The 15,084-nt window shown below is 45.0% G+C and overlaps 1 protein-coding gene across 3 annotated transcripts; it reads left to right on the forward strand.

Moving 5' to 3' along the window:
- Positions 1-298: 298 nt before the first annotated feature.
- Positions 299-15,034, forward strand: Pde6 (phosphodiesterase 6). Of its 3 annotated transcripts, none has more exons than XM_076775025.1 (13): positions 299-2,387; positions 7,293-7,494; positions 8,153-8,472; positions 8,897-9,130; positions 9,215-9,572; positions 9,863-10,032; positions 10,101-10,323; positions 10,929-11,002; positions 11,065-11,113; positions 11,240-11,521; positions 11,889-12,265; positions 12,405-12,869; positions 13,278-13,538. In XM_076775025.1, exons 2-13 carry the CDS (start codon positions 7,441-7,443, stop codon positions 13,387-13,389), a joined length of 2,718 nt encoding a protein of 905 aa, XP_076631140.1. In that variant the 5' UTR covers positions 299-2,387; positions 7,293-7,440; the 3' UTR covers positions 13,390-13,538. The 3 variants fall into 3 exon arrangements, with proteins under 3 accessions (XP_076631140.1, XP_076631138.1, XP_076631139.1); XM_076775023.1 differs by having other exon boundaries at positions 311-2,387; positions 12,405-12,841; positions 13,278-15,034; XM_076775024.1 differs by having other exon boundaries at positions 319-2,387; positions 10,929-11,003; positions 11,075-11,113; positions 12,405-12,841; positions 13,278-15,034.
- The last annotated feature ends 50 nt before the right edge of the window (positions 15,035-15,084 follow it).

Consider the following 15,084-nt stretch of genomic DNA (forward strand, 5'->3'; position numbering starts at 1 on the left):
ATTCCTAAAGAATCGCTTAAATGTAGTGCAAGATTCCTGAAAGAAAAGCCTTGCGGTAGTGCTCGCCCAATGAGACATAGAATTGGCATTGAAATAAAGTTATCGAAACCGTCGAGAATCGTATTTGATTTCCAGTTCCATGAAGGTAATAAAAATAGGAATACGATTAATTAGGGAATGTTTGTTGGTCGGTTCCCCAGGGACGGCAGGTACCGGTGGCCGCGTGGCTGTCCAGCACCGCTGGTCGTCCTCCGCGGGCAGACTCAGGCTCGCGAGCGGTCGAAGCTCGCGCACCAGTTCCCGCGATCCACCAGCACGAGCACCAGCGCACAACCCCGTCCCGGCGTGCACGCGACGAGGGGAGATACACGCCTACACGCAGAGGCGGCTCGCGAAGACGGGGAAAGCTTGCGCGCATCCGTCCGAGCTTCGTGTTTCACGAACACCCGTCGCGTCGTCGGTTGGCCTGGCTTCAGTAAGCTCGGAGCTTTCGACCGGCTTGGTTGACCGTTTCGCGATCGTCGCGCCGCCGGAACCCGCGTCCCGACGTCAATCCTACGCAGTACCCAGGACACATGTGCGTGACGGTGAACTAAATTCCATCGAAGGTGGGGGGAGGGTAGCGAGGAACACGAAAAAACGAACTGGTTTCGTTGGCGAACCCCGCGAACCCGGAGGACCCTGACGGCGAAAGAAAATCCATAATCCATCGGAGACCCGGTGAAACGTGCCCTGGCGAGGCTGGCCAGCGAAACGAGCAGAGTCGAGAGAGGCTCAGAGACAAGAGGAGATAAACGTCGATCAAAGGGACGCTCTCGGGTATACGGACGACGTTCCGCCGGAATGCGTCGACGCTGACGGCCGGGGGCTGACGAGGACCCCAGTGCACCGGGTGAAAACGTCGACAGCGCACTCGGTTCTGGCGACACTCCGCCGAGAGGACTCGACCGGCGAAGTCACGATGACCGGGACGTGCGTTCCTTCGAGATCGATGCAAACGTGGAACCGTCTCGATTATCGTTACGCGAGACGAACGGGGGCCAGGACGCCCGGCACTGGGCCAGCCCGCGACTGATTTCCAAGGTTAAATGGGACAACCACGGAGGCCGTTTACGAAAGTCATCGAAAGATTTTTTCACAGAGGGCTGTGAGAACTCTGGGTCAGATTAGGGGTTAGGTCTGCTTCTGATTCCACGGTGTTACGAAACCTGGAATCCTCGAAAGTTTCTTTTTTTAAGAGTATTTTCTCGTCTAAATATGGTTGTTCAAGGGGAATCACGAGGCTATAGAATTTAGTTTCGGTGCCCGAGTAACCAGTGCTTCTCACGAAACAAAATACTTCGACACGTGAATGGCAAAGAGTATTTTGTTCGAATATGATCTTCAAAGGGGATTTTTCGAGATCACGAGGCTGTTATGTAATCCTCGACGATCGGATTAGGAATTAAGTCGAGCTCTGATTAGAGGACGGCTAAATGGCCAGGACGATTGAAGGGTTGAGACCATTTTACGCGTTTCGAGCGAACCCATGAATGATCGACGTTAACCGGCGCTTCCGGATTGCCCTGTCCGGGGCTGTTACGAAACCAAATTGAATCCTCGATGGACGTTTCGACGTCGACGCGTGGACAGCAAAGGTACCTTGACCCGTGGAAGTCGTCGAATACGATTTTCCAAGGGTCCAGAGCGGCGAAACCGACGGACCACGAGGTTATTACGCGGATAACCTCGGAATAGAGGGTTAGGCGGATGAATGAAAACTCGAATCGTCCATTTCCAAGGGAAATCAAGATTCCAACGGAAGCAAATACGGTCTCCGACGAGTCTAATGGATCTCAAGAAATCACGACGATTCCAGAATTAAACGGGAGATAATTTACGGGCCACGAAGATGCTTCACGGTGGTCGAACAAAGGGTTGGATCGATCTTTGATCAGAGGACGGTTAAATGGTCGTAATTGAGGGGGTGCCGGGACAATAAGGCCGTTTCGTGCGTTTCTATAAACCGAAAAATTGAATGGTCTTTGCCTGAGCGTTTACGAAGATTATCCAAGGGGATGTTTTGACGTCAACGCGTCGACAACAAAGAAGGTATTTTAACCGGTGGAAGTCGGCGAATATGACTTTCGAGGACTCCGATGGGGTGGATCTTGGGAAGATCGCGGTGATTCTTCTCCGGAGTTAAACGAAGTTATTATAAGGGCCACGGGCGATGCTTCGATGCTGTCGCACAAAGAATTAACTCTCGCTCGATTGCGGGTCCAGGGATGCAGTAAAAACGCGGTGCACGGTTAACAGGAGTGAATAAAAGGACACAGAGGCGTCGGCGAGGCCTCGTGGCTGAAATATTCACGCGACGGACCGACTCGTCGCGGGAATGATCGATGGTAATTAGATCGCGAGCTTTACGACTAAACGAATCGTTTTTTAAATATCAATTACAGGCTTAAATTAAAGTATTTATCGGCGAGCAATTTCATCGAACCACCGACGAATGAAGCGGGCGATCCATCGAGCGTCTCGAAGCGCGATAAAGAATAATTTTTTAAGGGAATCGCCTGCTTTATTTGGTCACTGTTTCGAGAATTCTCGAGCAAAAGATTCTGCACAAAATATTTGTAGATATTTTTATACAGGGTGTACGGCCACCCCTGGGGAAAATTTTAATGGGAGATTCTAGAGGCCAAAATAAGACGAAAATCAAGAATATCAATTTCTTGACTGAGGCTTGGTTAAAAAGTTATTAACAATTAAATTTAAAAATTTCAAATCGTTCTGGAAAAATTATATTTGGATTCGAAGGTCAATTACGAGCATTTTTGGTCAATAGACATACCCACGAAATCCTATCCACTTTCGAGAAAAAAAATTGGATAGGTGCTTAAATTTTTCGACGAAAAATAAAAAATTTCAAATCGTTCTGGAAAAATTATATTTGGATGCGGGGATCAATTACAAGCATTTTTGGTCAATAGACATAACCCCGAAATCCTACCCACTTTCTAGAAAAAAATTCGAGAAGGTGTGAAATTTTTAGACGAAATTAAAAAATTTCAAATCATACTAGAAAAATTATATTTAGTTGCAGGGGTCAATTACAAGCATTTTTGGTCAATAGACATATCTCCGAAAACCTACCCACTTTCTAGAAAAAAATTCGAGAAGGTGTGAAATTTTTAGACGAAATTAAAAAATTTCAAATCATACTAGAAAAATTATATTTAGTTGCAGGGGTCAATTACAAGCATTTTTGGTTAATAGACATAACCCCGAAATCCTACCCAGTTTCTAGAAAAAAATTCGAGAAGGTGTGAAATTTTTCGGCGGAAAAAAAAAATTTCAAATCGTTTTGAAAAAATTATTTTCGGTTGCGGGGGACAATTACAATTATTTTTGGTGAATAGACATACCTCCGAAATCTTGCGCATTTTCGAGAAAAAAAATTCAGTAGAAGCGGAACTTTAAACGTTAATAACTTTTTAACGAAATCTCCATCAACAAATTGGTATTCTTGATTTTCGTCTTATTTTGGCCTCCAGAATCCCCCATTAAAATTTCTTCCAGGGTTGACGGAACACCCTGTATACCAATTAAGATTACATAGTCAGATAGAATTAAAAGATTTTACTATTTAATAAAAGATAATGAAAAAATGTATTAAAAATATATTTTCATACAGTTTAAGGGTTTCTCCTGGTATTCCTAAGAGTCTGTTACAATAGAACACTTAATTCTATACGGAAAAAAAATTAAAAAGGAAACTTTAATATTGACGCTGTTACGAGAGAATCCACCCTTAATGCGTGAATTGTAGCGGTGTTTTAGGGCCACTCTTTCTCCCAACTAGGCCGAACGGGGCTATTTATCTTGGCGTTTGTATTTATGAATCGGTCCCGCGGAACGGAAGGGCGAAGAAAGCCCCATTGATTAGCACGAAATTTCGCTTTTCACGGTCGGCGCAGGTGATAAACAAAACGATGGCGTGCCATCGTGATAAACGCGTCCACCAGGTGGACGTTAATTTCACGAACGAATGCGTTTCGTTTCGCGTTCTACGGCGGTTATTTTACGCGGTGAACGCACACGGGGACGACGAACGACCGGTTTGAATATCAAATCGCGCAATTTCATAATTCACCGATTAGACGCGAATTTCCCTGGCGAGTCGTTCGCGAAATAGGACGGAGAGGGTGAAAGAGGGATGCCGTAGTTACGCAACCGCGGGGGTTTACGACGCACCAACTTCGCGGCGGAATGTTTGTCCCGACGAATACGTACAGAGAACAACGGGAACCTCTTCGGGGGATACCGGGACACGGTCGCTGGAAAAATTCTGAACGCGATGAAAAGGGAAGGAATCGCTCGAAAAATAAATAACAAGAGGGATGGAAAGCCAAACCGAAACCGACGTCGCGAGGACCCTTTAGTTTTTATAACGACCAGTTCGTCGCGGCGAAAACAAATATAAATATGTGCACAACGAAGCAAACGAAATGGCTAACCGACGAAACGAAAATACAGTTCGTTTTGGTGGGGGAAATATTTGGAGGCGCCCAAAGCGATAGAAATTGGAAATAGTTTCGAGAGAAGTTAGGTTATTTAGAAATTCTGATTTTTTGTGGAATCGAGGAAGGGATCGAAGGCTTCGAGCTTCTTGCTAGTGTACCGAGGTATTTTCTCCATAGTTCACTCAATAAATTCAATGTTACTAGTTCCACTTGCTGTCATAAAGTCCCCTAACATTACGGAACCTCCTCCATGCTTAATCGTCCGTCGGGTAATACTCTTGTAAAATTCCGTGCCAGGCTGTCTCCATACACGGAAATGCTTGCTATAAACCAACTTCCATGTCTTGATAAACATTCAAATTTGATCGTGCAAGCGTGGAAAGCGTTGGGAAATGAATATCGTTGCGCAACAATTTTCCACCATTCAATCTTTCTGGGATCTTACGCCAATGGATTCTACTTCTCTTTGAAACAAATATTGACTACAATCTATTATATGTGACGTAATATTTGATGATAAATTTGAAAAATTAATTCTTTTTTTTGCGATTCTAACTTTGGAAGCGATGGAAATTCTTGTTATCCTGCGCCATTGGATTCTACTTCCCTTTCAAATAAAAATTAACTACAATCTTTTATATGTGACGTGATATTTAACGATAAATTTGCAGAAATTATTTTTTATTTCCGATTGTAAGTTTGGAAGCTATGTGAATTTTTGTTATCCTACGCCAATGGATTCTACTTCCCTTTCAAATAAATATTAACTGCGATCTTTTATATGTAACGTGATATTTAACGATAAATTTGCAGAAATTATGTTTTATTTCCGATTCTAACTTTGAAAGCGATGGAAATTCTTGTTATCCTACGCCAATGGATTCAACTTTCCTTTCAAATAAAAATTAACTACAATCTTTTATATGTGACGTGATATTTAACGATAAATTTGAGGAAATTATTTTTTATTTCCGATTGTAAATTTGGAAGCTATGTGAATTTTTGTTATCCTACGCCAATGGATTCTACTTCCCTTTCAAATAAATATTAACTGCGATCTTTTATATGTGACGTGATATTTAACGATAAATTTGAGGAAATTATTTTTTATTTCCGATTGTAAGTTTGGAAACTATGTGAATTTTTGTTATCTTACGCCAATGGATTCTACTTCCCTTTCAAATAAATATTAACTACGATCTTTTATATGTAACGTGATATTTAACGATAAATTTGCAGAAATTATTTTTTATTTCCGATTGTAAGTTTGGAAGCTATGTGAATTTTTGTTATCCTACGCCAATGGATTCTACTTCCCTTTCAAATAAATATTAACTACGATCTTTTATATGTAACGTGATATTTAACGATAAATTTGCAGAAATTATGTTTTATTTCCGATTCTAACTTTGGAAGCGATGGAAATTCTTGTTATCCTACGCCAATGGATTCTACTTCCCTTTCAAATAAATATTAACTACAATCTTTTATATGTAACGTAATATTTAACGATAAATTTGAGGAAATTATTTTTTATTTCCGATTGTAAGTTTGGAAACTATGTGAATTTTTGTTATCTTACGCCAATGGATTCTACTTCCCTTTCAAATAAAAATTAACTACAATCTTTTATATGTGACGTGATATTTAACGATAAATTTGCAGAAATTATTTTTTATTTCCGATTGTAAGTTTGGAAGCTATGTGAATTTTTGTTATCCTACGCCAATGGATTCTACTTCCCTTTCAAATAAAAATTAACTACTATCTTTTATATGTGACGTGATATTTAACGATAAATTTGAGGAAATTATTTTTTATTTCCGATTGTAAGTTTGGAAACTATGTGAATTTTTGTTATCTTACGCCAATGGATTCTACTTCCCTTTCAAATAAAAATTAACTACAATCTTTTATATGTGACGTGATATTTAACGATAAATTTGCAGAAATTATTTTTTATTTCCGATTGTAAGTTTGGAAGCTATGTGAATTTTTGTTATCCTACGCCAATGGATTCTACTTCCCTTTCAAATAAATATTAACTACAATCTTTTATATGTAACGTAATATTTAACGATAAATTTGCAGAAATTATATTTTATTTTCGATTCTAACTTGGAGGCGATGCAAATTCTTGTTATTCTACGCCAATAGAGTCTCCTTCCCTTTCAAATAAATATTAACTACAATCTTTTATATGTAACGTAATATTTAACGATAAATTTGCAGAAATTATTTTTTATTTTCGATTCTAACTTTGCACGCGATGCAAATTCTTGTTATCCTACACCAATGAATTCTACTTCCCTTTCAATTAAATATTAAGTACAATCTTTTATATGTAACGTGATATTTAACGACAAATTTGTAGAAATTATTTTTTATTTCCGATTCTAATTTTGCACGCGATGCAAATTCTTGTTATCCTACATCAATGAATTCTACTTCCCTTTCAATTAAATATTAAGTACAATCTTTTATATGTAACGTGATATTTAACGACAAATTTGCAGAAATTATTTTTTACTGTCGATTCTAATTTTAAGAACAATGCAAATAGTGCAAAAGACTATCGTTAGTAAAAGATACAACCGAATAAACGGGACGACTCTACACCAAAATTAGAAGGTTTAGGTTAGGTTACTCTATCTTAGGTTATGTTCTCACCCGTATCCGTAGAAAATGTTATTTTCTTCAATTTGACTCCTTTTCTTTCGACCTGTCGCGTTGGCAAAGCGTAAATTCAAGTAACAAGTCCATGGAAACGAATACTTATTTCAGGTTCGGGAGTTGCGAGCAGAAAGCACGTAAACTTTCACAAAGCGACGCGAGCACAATGTCGACGATCCTCGTCGCGATCTCGAGTTAGCGTCGAGAGACGTCGCCCGCCATTGCAGTCCAATGGTAATTAATTCAGACCTAAGATGATATGGAGTCCGAAGACGAAGTGGACGAAGAGCTGCCGGAGGCAAAAGACACGGAGGTACGGACGAAAGTGGAAAAAGGAAACGTCGTAATTAAAACCCGCCCGTTTTATTTTTCTCGAGCCACGTACGACGCGTAACAACCTATAGAAATAAAAATCCCCATACTCCTGTACGGGGAATCCCGCGCGTTGGCTGCACTCGAAACGTCGATGGATACGTATTAACGTTGACGTTTCATTTTAATAAGGGAAATTGTGTTTGCTCTGTAGAGATCGATAGGATAATTTATATGTAATTTTGTAGTCATTCATTATCCGTAACAACGGGAACGAAGAGTATAATTTCGTAAATAAATTTTGCGCGATTAATAGATTGCGTGTAAATTAAACGAATCGTGTGAAACAATATCGAAACAATTTTGTTACGCAATTGATATTCCAAATGAAACTGGAACAAAAAATTGTAACAAATTAGAATTAAAAATCGACTCTAGAAAAATTCTAGTAGCCCCCTTCAACGTTTCGACCTTATGCTGGCATTTTTGGTTATTTTTTTATAGTAAAAAAAAAAGCAGAATGTACACGTGAGAACTGTCTTGAATGAAAGGTCAAGGTTCAAGCGAGCAAGGCTCTCGTCGCGATTTTATTAAGGTTAACTGTTGGTCAGGCATTCCAAGATGGACGACGAACGTAAAAGATTTAACAATGGACGCAGGTGAACGACAGCTTGAAAAGTTTCGAGACGATGAAAATTTCGACGAAGCTCGTCTCATCCAAGATGGTGGAGAGAAGCGAATGCCAGCTGGTGCGATCACCGAATCCCGAGGAACCCGACGCGCCTGACCCGTGTCAGGAACCCGGCAAGATGAGGTCGTGCGCCTCGGAGAAATCAAAATTACCTTTAAGCGCGAGCACCAAGACTGAACTGAAGGAAACCGACATCGCCAGGCTGTGCAGAAGCAAACGGATCACCTGCCAGGAAACTATACACGAGTACGACGAGGACGATGGTCTCACCATGGAGAAAGTCGGAAGGTAGACCAAACGATTCGTTCCTTAACTACTTCCTCGTTCGAATCAACAGAATTAACCCCTTGAATTTAATACCATTCGATTGCAAATAATTTCTCAAACTTACGCTATTTAATTTTGTTTACGTTTGCTCGTACGAGGAATGGCCACGAAAAAGAATAGATTTGGTTTACGAACACCCAGTGAATGTCACCTCACTATTGGCTGAGGTGACCACGTATTAAGCCAGAGTAAGATAGAACCGTATCGTAGTCATGAGCTCATTAACCATAAATAAAGAGAAAATGTATCTCTCCTGAATATGGACATCCTCTTACTACGTATGTAGCTTGCCCTCGCCCTGTTCAATTTTCTATGGTACCCCGCAATATTTTCGACCGATGCACCGGGTGACGCGTATGTATCGCGAGTATTTTTTCGAACAAAGGTACCTCGAGGCGTATCCCGACGCAGCGGAGGCCTGGCTCCGAGAGAACGCTAGCTACGAGCTTCGTCAGAGGTTGCAAACCGTGGCCGAGCCTCAGACCAAGTCACCGGTTAGGAGCTTGCACCGGGAGGAGAGCCTCCTGACCCGAAGTAAACGCAACAGCGTCACCTCGGACTTGTTCCAAACCTGGCTGGCGTCCAGCTCGCCGGCAAAGCGCAGCACAAGCCCCAGCAGGTGAATCACGACGAAACGAACGGCTCCGCGACCTAGCGAAACGAGGATTCGCGCCGAGGTACAATTAGTTTTCGTTCCGTGCAGGACTTACACGTCGTTGGTGGGACGACGGGAGGAGCTCAACAGGCTGGACGAGAGCGATTTGTTCATGGAACTGATCAGGGACGTGGCGAACGAGTTGGACATCAACGTTCTCTGCCACAAGATCCTGGTGAACGTGGGTCTTCTCACTCACGCGGATCGTGGCAGTCTGTTCCTGGCCAAAGGACCTCTGGAGGACAGGTACCTGGTCGCTAAACTGTTCGACGTGACGCAGGACACGGAGCTCGAGGAGGCCATTCAACGCGCGAAGAACGAGGAGATCAAGATACCGTTCGGAGTGGGAATCGCTGGCTACGTGGCTCAGACCAAGGAAAGCATCAACATCAAGGACGCTTACAAGGTTTGGACGATAGTCTGCTAGGTGGATATCGAGTATTTTCGTGTTTCGCTATGCAGGGTGTTCCGGCCATTCCTGGGAAACATTTTAATGGCAGGTTCTAGAGGGCAAAATACCCTCAATTAACAAAATACTATTTCTGATTTGCGTCTTATTTTGCCCCCTGGAATCTCTCATTAAATTTTTGTTCTATAGATGCCAAATGCCCTGTATAGTATTAGTCCCGCTTGGAGTACCGGAACTCCTACGCTCAAGACACCGTCCGAAGGATCAGCTTTTCGAATGGTTTCCAGGACCCAAGGTTCAACAGCGCCATCGACATGCGAACGGGTTACAAGACGACGTTGATCCTGTCTATGCCGATCTGCAATTACGAGGGCGACGTGATCGGGGTAGCGCAGATCATAAATAAGACCAACGGGAGCAACGAGTTCACGGAGAGAGATGTCGAGGTGTTTCAGAGGTTGGTCGACGATTGTCCGATCGCTATAGACATCGTTGTCGTCTTTTAACGGGTGAAACTGGTCCCAGGTACCTGACCTTTTGCGGTATCGGTATACAAAACGCGCAACTGTTCGAACTCTCGGTGCAAGAGTACCGCAGGAACCAGATCCTCCTGAATCTCGCGAGGAACATATTCGAGGAGCAGAACAATCTCGAGTGCCTCGTCACCAAGATCATGACCGAGGCGAAAGAGCTGCTCAAGTGCGAAAGATGCGCCGTGTACCTTTTGGATCTGGACTGCGGCGAGGCAGTAAGTTCGCGCGAATATCAAACGCGTTATCGAACGTATCAAATTGGACATTGCACGTTTCCTGGGCTTTCTCGATTCGTTCATTGTAGCTTTAACGCGGGGGAGGGGGAGGGGAGACTATTTAATAGCCAAAAGTAGATAGATTAAGTCAATTTTATCCAATTTTTTTCTAGTTAATTTGCTAAAAAGATATTCTACAGAATATCTACGGATACAGTAATGATTCGTAAATTGAACATTTCTATCCCGCCCAATTAGTGAGGATCTGTTGCATCGTTCCTATTCCATCGTGAATCGTTGGATACAGTAACGATTCTTAAAATGATCACTAGCCATGATTCGTAAATTGAACACTTCTATACCTCCCAACCAGGGGAATCCTCTTTGGACCCAGTGAAGCGTGGAACACCCGCTGGTGTCGAATTTCACCTCCACTGTACGAAAGATGAACACCCCAACTTCGAAGCGACGTTCATCTTACGAATCCTTGCTGTATATCTAACATTTGATCACGGATCGCGAAAATTGTCCAAAGCGAGGATCCGTTGAACTCCTTGAAAGCGGGCGGCGACGAACATAATAAGAGATCCTAAGTTTCGTTTCAGGGACACCTCGAAAAGATCGTCGAACGACCCGGTAAATCGACGCAAGAGAGCAGAAAGCCATTGTCGAGGAGAGAGGTGAGTGACACCGGCACGTGTTGCTCGAATTCGTAAGTCTGATCGTCTTTTTCTCTTTCCTGGCGGCTCAGAGCAACAACATCGAGGTGGAGGACATTTTCCAACAGCACGTGAGTAAAACCGTCCCGCGCTAAAGGGAACTACCGACTTAAACTTTTCGCGCGATTTAAGGAACGGGCTTCCGCCATTGGTCGCACGTTCGTTTTCTCACAAACAATTCTCATCGACGTTCCCAGGCATCGAACGAGAGCAACAAGTTCACCACCATCTTCGAGATGGACAACAAGAGCGAGGAGGCGAAGGTGTACAGGCCGAGCGGGAGCGATCTTTGCAGCCCTCTGGGTCAGATCGCGAGGTACGTGGCGCTGACTGGGCAAATTCTCAACATCGGCGACGTGGCCACGTGGCTCAAGAAGGACGTCATCCAATCGGGGAACGAACCGATCAAGAGCATCCTCTGTATGCCCATAGTTAACGGCCAGAGGACCGTCATTGGTGTTGCTCAGTTGATCAACAAGGTTGAGTAGACAATTTTCTGTTGCTCGGTAAATCGTGGTTACCAAACGTTAATTTAGAGTCCATCTTCCTTCCACTTTAGACGTTCGTTACCAATACCATTTCTGTTGTTTCTCTGATTCGCCCATCGCCTCCCCTACTTACCACCAGAGAGACAGTTTCTCTCGCAAGCGCTCAATTGAGAGGAGTGTATATGTAGCAACGGAGGAGTCGGTCGAGTGCTTGCGAGAGAGACAAGAGCGTAGCCCTCTGGTGGCGAGTACGGAAAGCGATGGACCACCACGTAGCTTTTAGCAACGACGGCTCCCAGACTGATCGGTTCGAAATGAAAGGATCGTTTCGATGCTCACCGGGAGTATTGTCTTGCAGGACAACGGAACGTCCTTCACCGACTCGGACGTGTCGATCTTTGAGGCGTTCGCCATATTCTGCGGTCTCGGGATACACAACACCCAGATGTACGAGTCAGCGTGCAAGCTGATGGCCAAACAGAAGGTCGCCCTCGAGTGTCTGAGCTACCACGCGACCGCCAGTAACGACGACACGGTCAAGCTGATCTCGGAGACGATACCCTCCGCGGATTCGTACAATCTCTACAGCTTTACGTTCATCGACTTTGATCTGACCGACGAGGACACCTGCAGAGCCACCATCCGGATGTTCAAGCAATGCAACTTGATTCACAAGTTTCACATACCGTACGAAGTCCTGTGCAGGTGGATCCTCAGCGTCAAGAAAAACTATAGGTACGATGTTTCTTCTCTTCACTTCTATCGTACGTTTTGTTTCTTGAAATTTATAAAGTGGCTTTCTTGTTATCTTATTTCTTCTGTCGTTTCCTTGCACGTTGTCTGACTTTTTGCGATGGGATTTGTTTTGACGTAGACCGGTCAAGTACCACAACTGGAGGCACGCGCTAAACGTGGCTCAGACGATGTTCGCGATGCTGAAGACCGGAAAGATGGAGCAGTTCATGACCGACCTGGAGATCCTGGGACTCCTGGTGGCATGTCTGTGCCACGACCTGGACCACCGTGGAACGAACAACGCGTTCCAGATGAAAACCGAGTCCCCGTTGGCCATCCTGTACTCGACCAGCACCATGGAGCACCATCACTTCGATCAGTGCGTAATGATCCTCAACTCCGACAGCAACAACATCTTCCAGAGCCTCTCCATGGAGGATTACAGAAGGGTGATGAAGGTGGTCGAGAGCGCGATCCTCTCCACCGACCTGGCGGTCTATTTCAAGAAGAAGAATCGCTTCATGGAGCTGATAGATGAGGGGGAGTTCGACTGGCAGAGCGAAGAGAAGAAAGAACGTAAGCACTCTACCAATAACGTCACCAGGTGATCCCCGTCTCGTAATCAATCACGAGATTTTAGGTGGTTCAGAAACAAATGGCGGATTTGGCTCTAACGCGTTGAACTTTGAACACCTGGAGCCTAAAACTGAGATCTTCTTTGTGATAAAATATTTTGGGTGTTTAAGAAGAGACAAGGCTACTTATTCCGAGTTCAATAACCCCCTAGTAACGATGAAGTTAATATGTAGAACACAGGGTTTGTTTAGCCTCCCGTTCCTCTCGCAAGCGCTCGATCGTATCCTCCGTTCTTAAAATGATTGAATGCTCCTAGAGTTGCACTAAACTCCGGAAGCAAAAGGAAGCTAAGAGTGTTCCACATGCTTTCATTCAACCGCCATTTGCTTCTGGACAACCTAACGTGTACACTCTAATGTTAACGTTCGATTCGCAGTGCTGTGCGGCATGATGATGACAGCCTGCGACGTAAGCGCGATAGCCAAGCCCTGGGACGTCCAGCATCGCGTGGCCAAGCTGGTGGCGGACGAGTTCTTCGACCAGGGTGACCTGGAACGTCTGCAGCTGAACCAGCAGCCTGTAGCGATGATGGACCGCGAGAGAAAGGACGAGCTGCCGCAGATGCAGGTCGGTTTCATCGACGTCATCTGTCAGCCGCTGTACAAGGTCATGTCAGACACCTTCCCCTGGATAATGCCTCTCTACGAAGGCACCATGGAGAACAGAAGGCACTGGCAAGACCTCGCGGAGAAGGTCGAGATGGGTCTGACGTGGATCGACCGCGACACCATCGATGAACCGGTCGAGGAGTTCGTCGCGTACGAACCTAAGGACATCGAGTTCACGGTCACTACGCTCAACTGCGCGCACCCGGAGAGAAAAGAGGTCCCAGAGAAGTCCGCGCTAGGACGATTCGCGTCGTTGAGGAAAGGCAGTAGCTCGTTGAGCAAAGGCGTCAGGCATCGTATCAGCAGGTCGCTGTACGCGAGAAGCACGCCGGAGGACGCCGCGAAATCGAAGGCTCTGATCCCCGACCGGAAGAGCCGCAACAAGCTCTGTTTGCTCATTTGACGCATCACGTCTACCACGCTTCAGAGCCTGTGAATCAAATCGAGAACGTTCTCGGCCGTCTGCGCGAACTGACAGACGAGGAAGAGAGACACCTTCGGCTCCAAAGGTCGTTCTCCGGCCGCCTTAACGCGTGGGTCGACCAAGGACGCTGCGGCACCTTGCAGGTACCGTAAATCATTTTCGAAATGGACAGCCACCGATCATTGGAGAAAGTCCCAACGGGTTCCCGAAGGGTTAAGGTCGCTGACCAGAAAACTTCACCGACCCGCTCTCCCCTCTACCGGAGAAACGGAGACGAGTGGCGACGCCGGTGATCGCCTCGAGACAGGGACGGTAGAGGTCGCTCGCTACGATTTAATTGTTAGAGAGGGTGGGGATGGTCGTAACCTGCGCCGACGTTGCTCGTAAACGCACGACAACGAACGGTGAATATGAATTCGATTTCGACAATCTTTTTCTATTATAGTCTCGATATCTTAGGATAGCCCGAAGGACGGACGTCGACGGACCGGGGGAACCGAACGTTGGATACTTTTTTTCCGTTTTTTGTTTTTTTTTGTTCGTGAAACGTAGCAGGATCGACCGTTTTTATATGTCACAGCGAACGAAGCACGCGTCACGTTTCGATTCACGGCGAAGGACTCGAGGAGAAACCAGTTGGGCGTATCGGTGTGTCGGTGGGACACTGACGAACGGATCCGACGGCGAGTCGGCGCGGATTGCATTAATGGGGTTCCGTTGCGTCACGCGACCGTCGCCGACGCGGAAAACGAAAACGCGAGTTTCGTGTTTCTCGTATCGACCTGTCCCCCCGTTTCTGTATTTAGTTGTTCGCCGTTTTCTCGGAACAAAGGCGATACGAACGAACACGATCGTGTACGATCAACGAAGCTCGAGGAATAACGGAGGTCCTCTGACCGACGACGCGAACGCGACGGCGGCGAATCGACTCTACGGATATCGTTATCGCCGCGATGTGTCGGGCGCAGTGTTTTTAAGCGAACGTGAGAATTCAGGCGACACGAGTGAGACTGGTTTCTAGTCTTTTGATATAGCTACGAGTGCGAGCATGTCTGTCGGAGACTATTGCGTGCGACAAAATAAAATCTGAATGTGCTCAAATATGTCTTTCCAATCTATTCGCCTTCTCCCCGCCTCGTTTCCTTCGTTCG

The sequence above is a fragment of the Colletes latitarsis genome, chromosome 10, assembly GCF_051014445.1.
Source record: "Colletes latitarsis isolate SP2378_abdomen chromosome 10, iyColLati1, whole genome shotgun sequence".
Lineage (NCBI taxonomy): Eukaryota > Metazoa > Arthropoda > Insecta > Hymenoptera > Colletidae > Colletes > Colletes latitarsis.